Source organism: Plectrocnemia conspersa, unplaced genomic scaffold (genome assembly GCF_051122295.1).
Source record: "Plectrocnemia conspersa isolate PC_06_02 unplaced genomic scaffold, ASM5112229v1 ptg000008l, whole genome shotgun sequence".
Lineage (NCBI taxonomy): Eukaryota > Metazoa > Arthropoda > Insecta > Trichoptera > Polycentropodidae > Plectrocnemia > Plectrocnemia conspersa.
Genome location: NW_028277172.1, coordinates 7,279,418 through 7,295,776, shown reverse-complemented (window position 1 = coordinate 7,295,776; position 16,359 = coordinate 7,279,418). Strand labels below are relative to the sequence as shown.

General features: G+C 27.9%; 2 protein-coding genes across 2 annotated transcripts; both read left to right on the top strand.

Moving 5' to 3' along the window:
* Positions 1 to 889: 889 nt before the first annotated feature.
* LOC148232847 (myrosinase 1-like) lies at positions 890 to 2,544 on the top strand. Its single transcript, XM_088189860.1, has 4 exons — positions 890 to 1,613; positions 1,684 to 1,983; positions 2,057 to 2,295; positions 2,359 to 2,544. Exons 1-4 carry the CDS (start codon positions 1,002 to 1,004, stop codon positions 2,468 to 2,470), a joined length of 1,263 nt encoding a protein of 420 aa, XP_088045986.1. The 5' UTR covers positions 890 to 1,001; the 3' UTR covers positions 2,471 to 2,544.
* A 3,929-nt stretch (positions 2,545 to 6,473) lies between these two features.
* On the top strand, positions 6,474 to 10,023 carry LOC148232846 (myrosinase 1-like). Its single transcript, XM_088189683.1, has 7 exons — positions 6,474 to 6,563; positions 8,218 to 8,309; positions 8,369 to 8,941; positions 9,007 to 9,101; positions 9,162 to 9,467; positions 9,525 to 9,763; positions 9,830 to 10,023. The coding sequence occupies exons 1-7, from the start codon at positions 6,517 to 6,519 to the stop codon at positions 9,939 to 9,941; spliced, it is 1,464 nt and encodes a 487-aa protein (XP_088045809.1). The 5' UTR covers positions 6,474 to 6,516; the 3' UTR covers positions 9,942 to 10,023.
* Positions 10,024 to 16,359: the final 6,336 nt, after the last annotated feature.

Sequence of the window (16,359 nt, the reverse complement as noted above, 5' to 3'; positions counted from 1 at the left end):
AATTCGCAAAATTAGCTTATTAAATATCATTTAAAGGCGTGGAATTGACAGATTAGATAACACGTTGATTAAACACCATCTTGTTATTTTAATTTATTAATTAACAAACATCATTAACGCCTACATATCTTCTGGGTATTTCCTAACTATTTGGAAAACCGCTAAAATTCATCCATTATAAAAAAACGATAAGGATCCTACAATTCCAATTAGTTATCGCCAATCAGTTTATTTGAAAAAATAATCCTTATTCGCTTTCTTGGATATTTTTTGGATTTAAGTGCAGACTAACTATGGAGCAATATGCAAGACACGACGTCTGTCTGTACTACCTTTTCCACTTATTTTCTCTTAAGAGAAGAATTGGCTTAGTTTGTGTTTTGGACTTGACTTAATGAAAGTTCTAGAGCTTTCATTAGCTAAATAAATAATAACTAGACCCTTATTGAATTCCTTACGATTATTAAACCGATTCTTAATTTTATGTTAGTTCCTGTCTTAATTAAGAAAATTAAATATTAAATGTTGAAGTTATATATAGCGCAATAATAGAGCGGTAATTAAAATCTAATTAATACTACCTAAATCGCGTTTTTAAATTGACGCTAAAATCAAGCAACTTAATGTTTTTCAATTAGTCGTCTTCGCCGCTAATATGAAGAAGCATTTCATTCTGCTCTGTCTCTGCAGCGTAGTGTAAGCACATCTTCATTAAGATTCTTAGTTATAGTAAGGAATACAATTCAAAAAATATATTATGATTTAGCCCCGTTTTTGCGGGCGATGGTACTACGAAAAAGTTTCCTAAAGACTTCCTCTTTGGAGCCGCGACAGCTGCTTATCAGATCGAAGGTGCTTGGAATGTCTCAGGTTAGCTAATTTTGCTTAACTTATTAGTTAATTAATTTATAAAATATTATAAAAAATATAGTTTTGCTGTAGATAAAGGCGATAGTATATGGGACAGCTATATACATAAGCATCCAGAACTTGTAGTCGATATGAGCAATGGTGACGTGGCTTGCGATTCTTATCATCTATATAAGCGTGACGTACAATTAGTTAAAGAACTTGGACTAGACTTTTATCGCTTCTCTATATCTTGGCCAAGACTGCTGCCTAATGGCTTTGATAATTATGTAAGCAAAGACGGAACCAGGTACTACAACGATCTGATAAATGAGCTGTTGCATCACAATATCTCTCCTGTGGTAACTTTATACCACTGGGATCTGCCTCAATCTTTGCAAGAATTGGGAGGATGGGTGAATCCTATTGTGGCAGATTACTTTGTGGATTACTCTAGAGTTGCGTTTCAACTATTTGGAGATCGAGTAAAACTTTGGCAGACGTTCAACGAGCCAAACATATTCTGTCAGCATGGCTATGGTGGCGATGCGAAAGCTCCGGCGTTGAATCAATCTGGCATAGGAGATTACCTCTGTGGGCATACTGTGTTATTAGCACATGCTAAAGCATACCATGTATATGTTAATAAATACAAAGAGAAGCAGGGAGGTCGAATAGGAATCACTCTAAGCTCTAGTTATTTTGCACCGGCCTCAGATTCTGATGAAGATAAGCGGGCAGCAAATACATTTCAAGAGTTTGAAGTAATTATTGTATTATATTTACCAATATATATATAATCATATTTAATTAAATATTTTTTTAATTCACTAGTTAGGATGGTTTGCGCATCCTATATTTTCTGAAAAAGGTGATTATCCTGATGTAATGAAGAAGAATATAGCCATGCGTAGCTTAAGACAAGGATATAAAAAATCTCGCTTGCCAGAATTTTCTCTAAGCGAGATCGATTTGATCAGAGGTTCTTCAGATTATATGGGTCTAAATCACTACACTACCTTTTTAACTAAATATTCAAATACAAGTAGTAGTATACCAAGTTATGAAGATGATTCCGGTACTGACACGACTCAAGATCCTAGCTGGCCAGAAACTGTAACAATATGGTTGAAGGTATTATAATAATATTTTACTAATTCAAGATATTGATAAATAACGATGGAATATTTTCTGTGGTTCAAAACAGGTGGTTCCGTGGGGTTTCAAGAAAATACTGAAGTGGATTTCAAACCAATACAACAATCCGGAAGTTATGGTTTTTGAGAATGGATTTCCAGACGATGGTGAAATTAACGATGTGAAGAGAGTGAGCTATTTAAGAGAGTATTTGAATAATCTTTGGGAAGCAATAGAAGAAGGTTGCAAAGTCACTGGTTATTCGGTTTGGAGTTTAATAGATAACTTCGAATGGATGCAAGGATATACGTAAGTTCAATAGTATTAAATTTAAAATATGAATTTGTAATATATATTTTTAATTGCTCTTAGGGAACGTTTTGGATTATATTATGTTAACTATGATACTCCAGACAAGATCCGAGGACCGAAAGCTTCAGCTAAGTATTACAAGGAAGTAGTGAGGACTAGAAGTTTTATATAATTATGTTACAATTTTAGAATATTATTTTATAATAATATTATAGATGGCAGCACTTTATTATTATATTAGTTAGCTATAAAACACACAGATGACTTAGTATGTATTTATAATAAATGTTTTTTATCTTATTGTGTAATCTATTTATTTTAGTAAAAAATTGTAGATTGTATTTTAAAATAAATATTTTAATAAATCAGATATGATTTTAAGTCTATATGTTAAATAATGTAGTCAAACATTAATGTCTCATGTAATATTACACTAATTTAAAAAAAATGCGAGAATTGCAAAAATTATTTATTTTAACACTTTACCGACCGGCAGTTTCACTACCAGACTTACGCTAAATACCGGCACTTTTTCGCAAAACTTCGTGAATTTTACCTTTTTTATTTAAATTTATGTATCTTTTGATACGGTCCGAATATTTCGCTGAATTTTTCTAGACATGTTATAAATGTATCAATGCATCAATTCAAGTTATTATTAGATGGTTCTCAACATGTAGTTCGCCGGAAATAAAAAATAATTATTACTTTTCCTTATTATTGGATTTTTAAAATGATTATCTTGATTTAAAAATTATAAAAACGAATAACCTAGAAATTTTAATAAAAATAATTTAAATTTACTTCTCAAACTTTTTTAAATTTGTTAAAACTTTTTTCAAGCAAACTTTTCTTTTGTATTGTGACATTTTTACTAATATGAGTTTACTGATATATAATTATTCATTTGCAATAAATATTCACTAACCGTTGTAATTCACTCCATCGTAATGTGAAATCTTCCAGGCACATACACAGATAATTTACATTGTCTTTCACGTGTAAATCACTTTTCACAATAACTAGTTATATAATGAAAGTTTAAAGTGTCTCGATTTTTAACCGTTTTTCGCAATTGCAACAATATTATCCCATATCGTTTATATTTGGTTTCAAATATTAGTAATTTTGCATTTTTCAGATATTCTGGTAAAACCCGATTTTTCCTTATGGTACCACAGATTCTATTTTTTTTCAAATATATTTTTTTTGCTATTTCAACACTGTTATAAAAATTGTCCATATAAAGATAATGCCATTTGTATTTATTGTCTGATGTTAGATGTGCTATTGAATCTTGTAACGAAATTCCAGATCCTGAATATATTTTAAATTTCGATATGTATCCTGACACTAATTCACATACCATTCTTATCACTATACCGTACTTTGTGAGCTTACTGGGGTTCTATACGTGAAAATTAAATCTTCCACACCATGGGATCATACCCTCATCCAGAGATATGTTTTGGCTTGGTTTGTACATATTTTTTAATCTTTCGGAGAAATAATCAATTTTTTTTTGTACTTTGAACAGTCATCCTACATTATCAGGAACATTTTCATTATTGGAAAAACGCAGGTAACGTAATATTTGTTAAAACCTATTTCTACTCATGGTTTTTGTAAATATCGGGGTTCCTATTAGTGGATTTATTGTCTAATGCAGGTGTAATGAGCCTTTTTTTTACCAGGCCCATTAGCAATATCAACTGAAACCAATTTTTTAATTCTGGTACCGTTACATCCACCTATTTTTTAGATTTTATTTGCAGTTTATATCTGTTGAAGTGTTGATTATGGTGTAATAACGGGAAACAAATCATCTTCAATAAAGTTTTGTGTCTTGTAAAGTGTCTTCTAAATATTTTTCTTGTTCATCTTCCTCATTGCTCATGAGCATCATAGCATGTGGACGATTTCTTTCATGAACAGAGGAGTCTGAATCACTATCACTATAATTTTCGTTGTCACTTGGAATATCTATATATATTTAACACTATATTAAATAACATAAACTGTAATTATTTTCACGTAGATTCTACACTCGTATCTAACTTAAAAACTATGTTTTATAAACAGTTCGTTATATTTTTCGAATATTCACTCGAGCACACGAAAACCAGATGCACTTCACACGATAGTATAACTTAAACTTAATTCTTATCCATAAGTTTTTATGTGCATCGTGCTAATAATTCAAAAATAATAACTCGAAAAAATTCCCACTTTCTAAAAAAATGTGTCACTGAGATTCGGTATTTCTAGTAAGCCAGTAATATCTGACGGGAGATAATATTTACTCACAAAAAATATGTTGGAATTTCCTTATAACAGGATAGAAAAAAATACAATAGAATCTTACTAATCTGACAATCTTGAGATTCTCAGTAATCCAATACTATCTAATGGTTAATGATATGATAAATTTGTAGTGTCTTGTACTTTTTATATATGTACATCGTATTTTTTAATTTTATGTAATTTGACTTTATTTCTAAATAAACCCATTAACCCAATAAATTATTTTTAAATATACATATTTATATGTTTGTGTATAAAATATCATATTTTTTCTTTTTTTACACCGTCCGAAAAAAAAGTGTGCTGGAAAAAAGTTTTTAGAAATTTGAAAAAGTTTGAGAACCGCTGGTTAACTCAATTTAAATTATTTTTATTTAAATTCCTAGATTACTTGCTTTTATAATTTTAAAATCATCAATCAATTTTAAAATCTAATAATAAGGAAATGTAATAATTAATTTCTATTTCCGGCGAACCACATGTTGAGAACCACCTAATTATGGCTTGAATTGATGCATTGATACATTTATAACATGTCTAGAAAAATTTGTTAAAATATTCGGACCACATCAAAAGATACATAAGTTTGTCTAGTAGTGAAACTGCCGGATGAAAGAAATATAAAATATATTTATAAAACCTTCGCATTTGTCTAAATATAATTAAAAAAAAAAAATTAAAATAAAATAAAAATTCATACATTTATTTAGTCATCTTTTAAAAAAAAAGCAAATAAAACACTAAACATATATTTTTAATTTGACATGGAAACGAAAACATACACAGGACGCCAATTGGCGTGAGCGGTAGGTAAAGTGTTTTAACATTTGCAATAACAAAAGGTATAACTACATTTATTAAATATATAAAGATAGCTATAATAAAAAATATAAATAATTATGATAACAAAAAATATTTAAGTCAAGAATATATTTATTTTATAGTATTTTATTAATAAATATATTTTTAATTTTTAGCTGTTTTTACTTTAACCTACAAATGATGTAGATATATTTGCATTAATTTTACAATAAATATAGATTATGAAATTATACGTTGAAAATAAAAAAATATACGTTAAATATGATACGATGAAAAAAACCATGATTCTCTTTAACAAAAAACATCTTTGTATCATATATATTTGGACGAAAAAATTATATTAAAGTATAAAGTTCAACTATGTTTATTCATACAATGATGAGTAGGTCGTTTTTATATTAAAATAAAAACAGAGGCGAATTTGGAATGAATTTTATTTTACTTACACAATTAAAATTATATTGTGTTTTATACAATGCTAGAAAAATAATTTTATATACTATTCTTTTTTTAACATTATAAATAGTTATATTAGAAGCGTAGTTAGTGTTTGACATTATGTATTAGTAACGCATTTCATCAAGCTCAGCAATTTTTTATTTTGAAAATGATGGAAAAAATAATTATTGCGTTAAAAATGGAATAAAGCAGTTATTTTTTATCAAATCGATGAAAATATAAAGACACTAGCGGCGGAGACAGGCAAGGGCGAAGCCCCGGCGTCAGCGGCCTGCTGCTGTGAAGGCAGTTGGCCGCTTTGTATTAATTTGCGCGACGAATATGCTTGTTTTGCATTAAAAAAATACTTATGATATAGTTTTATTGCTTTTAAAAAAAAAATCTCATACTCAATGACTCATTTTAAAATATATTTAACATATAAAAAAAATTAACAATAAATTAAACTTGTATCATAAACTTAGGCTAACAGTGAAAAGTATAATTTAAAATTATCTTATTTATCCAGTTCCTCCCTGTGTGTGGAGAAAAAACACTTAAAGGTTCTAATTTTTTTATCTCTTAATAAATATACTCAATTTTTCGAACATTGATTCAGTGTATTTGGGTGTAAGCAATTGTTCGTTTCAAAACATGAAAATGCTAAGATATCTAATTACTTTTTGTATCTGCAGTATAGAGTGAGTTTGGATTTATATTAATAACACTATAAAGCCAACATATGTACATAATTTTTACCATCAAGTTAATATTACTTTATATATTTGTAAGTTTAAGCGAAAATTTTAGGTACAATGATTTGTGTTAATACAATATAATAATTAAAACTACAGTTTAAAATATCACATATTTTCACAAAAAACTTTTTCGGCACAAAAATGAAAAAATTGTCAAGAAAACTATTTTTTAAATTTATATTTTATTATAAATTCCAACATTTACTTTATTATTTTTTTAACAGAGTAAAGATTTTCTTTATTGCTTTGAAAGCAACAATTTTTAAACAAGGGCTTCAATAAATCTAGTTGAGATTAAGTCGAAATAAAAAATCCTTACGGCATAGTAGATTCCTATATATCTATATTATTTCTATATTATTTATAATACTACTGTCGGAACCGACAAGATAACTGCATATTATTTTTATTAAATAAATTTGCATAGTAACAACGAATAGACACATGTTACAAATTAAATAAATATAATTAATATTTTACAATTTGATGCTCATTAAAACATTTTTTTTGGTTTACTTACTCTTTTCTTTACAAATATTTTAATTGTGCTACTATTTTTATTTTTTTTAATAGTAGTAATTTTAAAGCAAGGTAACTAACAAAGATATTCTTTAAGTTGAGTTAGTTTAATGTCGATTTAAATAAAACTACGTCAGTATCGTGTTTTTATTGTTTTGTTACATCATATAATACAATAATGACAAAAAAATGTAAAAAAATAAATATTATTTGCAATCATAATTTTATTTCGATTTTTACTATACAACATTTTTGACATATTTTTATTATTTTGAATAGCTCTAATTTTGGAACAAGATGATAGACAAAATATATTTATTAATAAGGTTTTATGTTAACATCCATTTAAATGATAAAAAAATGAAAAAAAACGTTTTTTTTATTTATTTAAAAAAATTTTAATCACAAGTTTTTAAATATTTAATTTGTATTGCTGTGATTTGGAAATAAAATAAAAGAATAGACTTGGTAATAAATTTCAACAAAATATTTAATTAATATTACAATGTTCGCAAAAATCGTAATATCTCCCAGAAATGTCAAAAAATGAAGAAAAAAACTTTTTTTTAATATTTTATTTTAATTCCTAATATAAAACGTTTTTGATTTCATTACTTTTTCTACATTTTTAATATCCGCTATTTTGAAACAAGATGATTTGATTTGAACGAATAACAATTTCAGCTAAAATCGTATCATATAAATTGTATTTACTTTTACTTCTTTATACAATAGAAAAAAAATCTTAAGAAACCCAAAATTATACATTTTAATTTAAGTTATTTTAAATAATGTATATAGAAATTTGTTATGAATTGGTAATCCAAATAAAATATTGCATTTTTTTTAAAATAATAAATATATAAATAACAAATAAAATATATTAACATAAATAAATTACTTCTTTCATATCATAGAACCAAAAGCTTATTTTTTATCTAATATATATTATGTATTTTAATATAATATAAAACATATTTAAGAGTATGTAATAAAATCAATAAAAACAGATTTATTATTTTAATTATAAAGATGTTATTTCTGTGGCTAAATAATTAAATTATTATTATTAAATAAGCTTGACTCTGGGAGCAAATAAGTTCCCGAAAGGATTTAAATTTGGAGCAGCTACAGCAGCTTATCAGATCGAAGGAGCTTGGAATGTAAAAGGTAAAGTCAATACACATATATATTTATATAAAAATATATTAATTTACTTTGCTGTATAGACAAAGGCGAGAGCATTTGGGATAATCTTATCCATAACAATCCAGATTTGGTTTATGATAAAAGCAGCGCAGACGTAGGATGTGATTCTTACCATCTCTATAAACGAGATGTAGAGATAGCCAAAGAACTAGGCTTGGATTTCTACAGATTCTCCATATCTTGGCCTAGACTTTTACCACTTGGATATTCTCATAAGATTAGTGAAGATGGAACCAGATACTACAACGCTTTGATAAACGAGTTACTTTCAAAGAACATTACTCCGGTTGTAACTCTGTACCATTGGGATTTGCCACAGAAGCTGCAAAACTTGGGAGGATGGGCTAATCCTCACATGGCTAACTATTTCGAAGATTATGCTAGAGTTGCTTACAATCTATTCGGAGATAGGGTGAAGACATGGCTGACTTTCAACGAGCCTGGCTCCGTGTGCTGGGAAGGCTATGGTCAACGTCACAAAGCACCAGCTATTAATGAAACGTTTGCAGCTTTCTTATGTGGTCATACACTTTTAATGGCACATGCTAAAGCATACCATCTGTATGATAAAAAATTCAAAAAACTTCAAGGAGGTATTATCATATTATTGAGATTATTTTACATAACAACGGATGCCAAAAATAGGATATGCTTTTAGGTAGAGTTGGAATAACTCTAGATTCTGCCTACTTCCAACCAGCGACCAATTCAATAGCAGATATTACAGCAGCAAATAAGTTTATGCATTTTACAGTAAGGGTTATTTTTGTTGTTAAATTATATATATAATTAATAATTATAATATATTTTTAGCTTGGTTGGTTTGCGAATCCAATATATTCCAAAAATGGCGATTATCCACTACTTATTAGGAATAATTTAGCTCTTTATAGTACTATAATCGGTACTGTAAGGTCAGTTTTGCCAGTTTTTAGCAAAAAACAAATTAGATACATTAAAGGAAGTGCTGATTTTTTTGGCTTGAATCATTATTCAACTTTTATGGCTAAGTCACTAGACATCAGTAAAGCTAGTCAAGTTACACCGATTGAGAAATTAATTGGTGGAGAAATTTACAAAGATCCTGAATGGCCTTCTTCAGCATCTACATGGTTGAAGGTAAGTTCAATTAATTTTACAGCCTATAAAAAAAACAATACAATAATAATTTTTTAGGTGGTACCACTTGGTTTCAAAAAAATTCTGAAATGGATTTCTAAGGAATACGACAATCCAGAAGTCATAGTTTATGAAAATGGATTTTCTGACAAAGACGGGCTAGACGATCAAGGTCGAGTGAATTATTTAAGATCATATTTAAAGAATCTTTTGGAAGCAATGAACGAAGGTTGTAACGTGACAGGCTACACAGTTTGGAGTTTGATAGATAATTTCGAATGGCTCCAAGGATTCAGGTACTATTATATTTAACGCAATACCTTAAAAATGATTTGTAATAAATTATAATTTATTTATTTCAGTGAACGTTTCGGACTTTACTACGTCGATTATAAATCTAAAAATAAAACTAGGACACCAAAGGCATCTGCTGCATACTACAAAAAAGTAATAAGAACCAGAAAAGTCAATTAGATATGTTAAATATGTGATTTGCTGTATATTAAGTTCATTATATAACACATATTATTTTTTATAAATAAATACCTAGATTATTTTTTATTTTTGATGTCGGTTTTCCGTAAACTTCTTAACCACCAATTTTCGTGGGTGGTCATAAATTTTATAACTTGGCACATGTTTTGTGGCTAATTCTAACAAATAAATTTATCAGGAAATAACCTAATAAATGATGTTGCGGTTTTAAGATTAAAAAAAAAATATTAAAAATGTCAGAATGACGTATTTCAGAAATTAGTAGATAGTTCAGTGATATAGAAACGGTGGTTTGCGAGACTTGTTTCTATCTTATTGTCTTAAAAAAAATTGTCTTAAAAAAATACATTTTATTTTTATATAATATAATTGGGTTTTTCTTATATTTATATATTACCACTTATACTTAAAGTACATTAGATATAATTTATACAAACAATATAAATATAATATTATATTAAAACATATTTTTTATCAAAATGTGAAATTCGAAAGCTATATAATTACTCGCATTTCTTCATATGCTTGGAATAATGTTAAGAAATACTTGATAGTATCATTGTGTTTACTTTCATAAAAAGTGTTTATAAGTAAATTTATATTAAACTGTTATTGTTTTTTTGTATATTCTTATTATATGGGATAAGCAATTTAAAGATTAAGACAACGACATTGATTTCATGTTTTAAGTGATTTTTTTTAATAAAGTTTTTTTACTTAGAAGTTTTTATTGGATATTGTTGTGACTATTTTTATGCGTGTTGTTGATTACGACTAATTTGATGCGTATTTTCATAATTAAATTGTTTATAGCCTTCAATCGAACTCTCACTTTTTTTAGTTAAACGATTTTAACTGAAATAAAAAATCTTGTATGTCAATAGAGTTTCCCAACCTAATCCTACGGTGGAACGCTTGATAAATTCTGCAATTTTATTAAATTATTTAATTAGCACACAGTCCCAATTTTTGGATTCTTTGGTTTTATGGGGCAGGTGGGTGGAGCCGAAGTATATAAAATCATTTATATCAGACCACTCTTCACGTGGCGTGCGATTTTAATATAATATTAAGAGTCGTCGTTTATTGTACATTTTAAATAATATTATTTTTAGATTATACTGCATCTTTTTTAACAACCTTGTTCATTTAAGATGCATGACAAAATGTTTTACATCATTATTAGATTAATTGCATTTCATTGTCAGTCTTTTTATGCCTTATGAGTTACGTTAACTTTTAAAAAAAAAAATTCTTTAAATATTGTAATTAGTTTCTATTGTGTATTGCTAAATAGCTAAAGAACTGTAAATATTTTATTTTATAACTTTCCTGATCGTTTATTTTTTTGATTAGGACAAAGATAAATTGTTTGTTGCGCAAAGTTTGAGTAGTGTTATTTGTAGGTGCGCCCGTGGGCTGCAGGGGTGGGTCTCCTTAGTGGATTGCTATGGATTCCGGACGTCAAGCTGGTCCAGTGGGCGAGAAGAGAGAAGCGGTTCTGCGATCTTTGCTGGTCCGACGTTGAATTGCTTTCCATATGGTTGTAGTCCAAGCTGGAAGATCAGTGTGGACGTTTAAGTATGTCTCAGACAGACCAGAGAGTGGAAATAATTCCTAGTTGTCAGGGTCCCAGTATTTGTAGGTTTCAATTAAACTAATTAGATCTAACAATTATTGATACATATTTCATGATTATATTCAATCTTGTCTAATTCTTTCGATCACTAACTGACAACAAACAATATTGTACAAAAGTGAGACCCATTGAGTTTATTTTTTACCTAATCATAAATAACAGACACCAAAATAGTGTAATAAAACACAGACCAAAAAAACGTAAACACATACATTTTACTAATACAGAATGGCAAAAAAAAATCAATGTATTTTATGGTTAATCCAAAACAGTGACGGTAAAAGTTACTGTTAAATTCGACAAAAAAAACGATCGCCCATAAATAAATTTTACTAAAAATACCGACCATTGAATAAAAGTATCTTATAAATAATATTTAATACCATATTTTTGGTGTTCATTTAGATTCAAATATACCAAGCTGAAGCTAGCGAGTGTGCGAATACCGGGCCCTCAACTTTTTGGATTTTAAATATTATTTTTGCTTCGTTCTGATTTTTTAAAATATATTTTAAAATTGAATGGTTCAAATTAGACATTATTATTTAGAATTTTCAATGATAGTCAAAATGGTCAATCTATAAAAAACTGCAACTGCATGGCTCGGGAGTTTCTGCAATGCAACTACAACTGCAGGATGCGGGCGTGGTGCCCGAGAAGTACACACACCGTTCATACAAAGCTATGCGATTTACAGAGTAGAATATTGAGCATATAATGTTTCATTTTAAAGCGTGCGCGTCTGGAAGCGGAAGCGGCTTGGAACAATTATATATGAGATTTATAAAATTGATTAATTTACTTTAAATAACAAGTTTTAAGGTAAAATTTAAATATATAAAACAAATAAAATAAAAACATTTTATTTATATTGTAAATATTTAAAAAAAAAATTATAGTTCGTTGTAATTTATTATTATATATCTACAAATTAATAATTTTTATAGAATATCTACAAAAATACGGTTGTGTTTTTGTAGATATTCTATAAAATTATAAATTAAATTATATTTTCAATGCACTATAGAGTTTTTTCAAAATATTAAGTTTTTCTAATAATAATTTTCCATTAAATATTAATATTAGTCCAATAGATGGCATGTGATAATATTTATATATTATTTTATACGATCACCAAAAGATGACTCTGTAATCGATACGTATATATATATATATATACATGTATATAAATATATAGATCTTTACTATTCAATGCGTAAATATATACACATTAAACTTTTCAATGTCGACCTTTCACTTTTGTCGCCAATACATGTAATAAGCAAGTTTTCAATACCATTAAATTGTTTTGAACATATTGCAACATTAAACAACCGCAAAATGTTTTTGCTACAAAATAAAAAGATTCTCAACAAGCATTGGGAAATAACAATTTTTTTACAGGCGGTTCAGACGATCCGGTTTTAATTTTTTACCTACTATAGACGGTCAAAACACACTAAAAACAGATTGCAAAATTTCGGCTCGGTTAAAATTTGCAAAGGTCAACTAATGAATTTTAAGCCATCGTAACTCTAAGCAAAACTAATGGAAATATCTTAAGTACAATACTAACCGGTCAATATTTGTTTCCTGTAAATTATTTATTCAAGGAAAATTTATCAATCCATGAGTGTATTTCCCCTTGAGAATGAGATATCGATGATTGTATTAATTTGTTTTCCCCAATAGTTATGATATCAATGTCTTATGCATAACCTATTTATGACTTTAGTGACCTTGTGTCTTAGATTAAAAAATAATGCAATTAATTAAATTTATAAATAAAAATATGTAAAACAACTTCAGAGATTTTTTGTGCAAACGTGATTGTTGTACACGTTTTAGAATACAGCGTGAGAAAATGATGCACAATAAAAACACAACCTTAAAAATAGCTTCCAATGTAATGTTTTCATAAAATAACACTACGTGATCAATACGGTGTTTGATGTTTATGATTTTATGATCAATGGGATCGCTTTGCCATTAAAAAAGAGCAGAGGATAAGTGTCCCTGCTTAGAGAATTGTTTTCATTGGCTTTGATCCTCCATTTTCACAGCCATGCTTGTATTTTGGTTAAACTGTCTTGTAATCTTTTTGCTACTAATTTCAACTCAACGTCTGATACCATGATTGTTGTGCTCTAAATAATATATACAGTACTGGTCCCAGAAAACTTCATTGTGACACACTTGAAACAATCGAGTACAAGTCCGCGACTGCAAGAAAGACTAAGAAGTGACGATCGCTTAGATATAATTTTTGTATTAAAAGTTAATATTTTCTAGGTTTAAATAGGATAATTATTTAATAATAATAGATTAAACCTATATTTTTTGACATAAAAATAATTTTACTAATTATAAAAAAAAAAAAAAAATTCAAGTACATATTCTACATATATAGGAAACTTCCAAAGGGAATTTCCTTATTGACTGTATATCCGTGATAATAGTCATGATTTTACAGGCAAAAGTAGCATTAAACAATGACTTATTAATTACGAATATTCAGAAGAAATGGAATAGCTTTTTAAAATATAGAAAACCGATTGCTCAAGTTTTACCCTAATCAATCTATTTAATTGTATTTATTCGAAAATATTTATTGCTATGGTTTATCTTTGTATATATAGCTGAGTAATCAATTTCTGTAATGGCATCATCTATTCGCTATGTTGACGCAATATAGAAATGATTCGAATAAAATTGTAAAGTACTTGTTATTAATTTCTAAAAAAAATAATTTTATAAAATATGCTAATTATGTTTGTTTCTTTACAAATGACTTAGGATAAATATATTTGTATTTGGTAAACTATTATCGCTTAATATATTTTAATTTACATTCAAGTGTAAATATGTTTAGCTACAATATCTAAATTTTTATATTTTAGAGTTTAAACTGCAAATATTATTTTAAACGTACATATAATATATTTTAAATAAATGTATTATTTATTACTATTTAGAATTAACTGTTTTTAATTGATAAATCTATTCTTACAAATTAATAAAATATATTTGAGCTTATATGAATTTTTCTTTAAAAATATATTTTATTTAAACACATACTACATTTTCTTAAATATACATTTTGATATATTTTATTAAATGTTTTCCTTTTTAGTTAGCACATATAGTTTTAAAATTCAATAAAACTTAGTTAAATATTGTTTTTCGCTTTGGTGCTAAAAGTCATAAATCGAACACAGGTAAACACCTGCGTCTGTTAAATAGACCTATTCATGTAAATCCTCCTTTAAATGATGATTTTTAAATTATTTTTTCATATTTAAGAAAATTCTCAAATTCTGAATTAAACAGAAATAGAAAGTTTAAAATCTACTATTACTAAAAAAAACGGTAAATATTGGAATAAAATACAGTGTAGTACAAAATTAAAATGATTTTTAATTTCTTTCACTTATTTATTTTTTCAAAGTAAAATATGTTCATAGGCTTAAATGAGATGCAATTTAAGTTATTTTTTATACATATTTTAATTGAAATTACATATACATATATTTATGTATATAAAAAACACTAATAATTGTCGCCACTACGGATACGAATTCTGGGGGCGCAGACCCTCGGTGACGCGCCTTCTAGCAAGGCGCGTTCTCGTGTCGTTTTTTGAAAGTCTAAGTAGCGTAGATTTTTAACTGACACTTAAAAGAGGCTTTTATTTTTAAATGTAGTACTAAAGACTGCAGTTATCGGTGGGGATCCTCTCTGAAGAATGACTTAAACGTGATGGTGAAGTTTTCTGTGATGAGGGGCGACTTTAAGAATAAAAGATTTATGAACCACGTTTCACTGATGTGCTAACATGCTATGTAGCCTTTTATTAAGGCTCGATAATCCAAAGACGTATAATCTTTTTAAAGCACAGATTTTTTTAAGCGACGACTCAAAACCATAAATAACTCAATTTTATTTGATACTCCATATTTTCTAAATATTATTTGATTCGGCGTTGTAATATACATCTAAGATGCGGTGTTATATCATTTGATTAGTGACTGCTCTCTAATGATTTTTCAGCAAATCTGAAGATTAAACTAAAAATAGTGCAATCGCTCTCAAGGTCTGACTTTAAAGGTTTTCAAATAGAAATTTTAATCTCTAACGTAGTCTTGTTATCTGTACGCAATATTTTCAATACTAGGAAGAAAAAAATATTTTTTTATCAAGTCTGCATTTTTTAAATTAATAAAAAATTCAGAGGGGGTAATAAAATTTGGTACAAACGTATACTTATAAAAGCGTTGCAAAATTATAACAAGAACACGTATAATCTATTCCGCAGATTTTTAACTGGCCCTCAAAAAAGGCCTCTCTCGGTATATGCAGCACTAAAGGTTGCAGTCTCTGAGGTTTTCAATGCGTCAAAAAATTCCTGAACAATGATTTTGTGTTGGCCTAATATGAAGCCTTCTGTTGAAGGTCCGAAAAACTAGCGAAGGAGCTCCTTAAAGCGGGTTGATTTTTTTCTGGAAACTATTTTAATTTCTAGCGTCTGGTAAAAGTAAGGGGTTCCTCGGAACCTAAAACTTTTTATAAAAGAATTATGTTTTCGCAATTTTATTTGATATGCCACACTTTTTACCTTTAAGTAAGAATGTAAGGGAGTAAAGATGCTCCGTGAATAATACGACTGTATGATTCTTCCAAGTCTTTGAATTCAGACCTTAGGAGCGATTGTACTATTGAGATTAGTATCTTAAAACTTTATAATAGACATCTAGCACC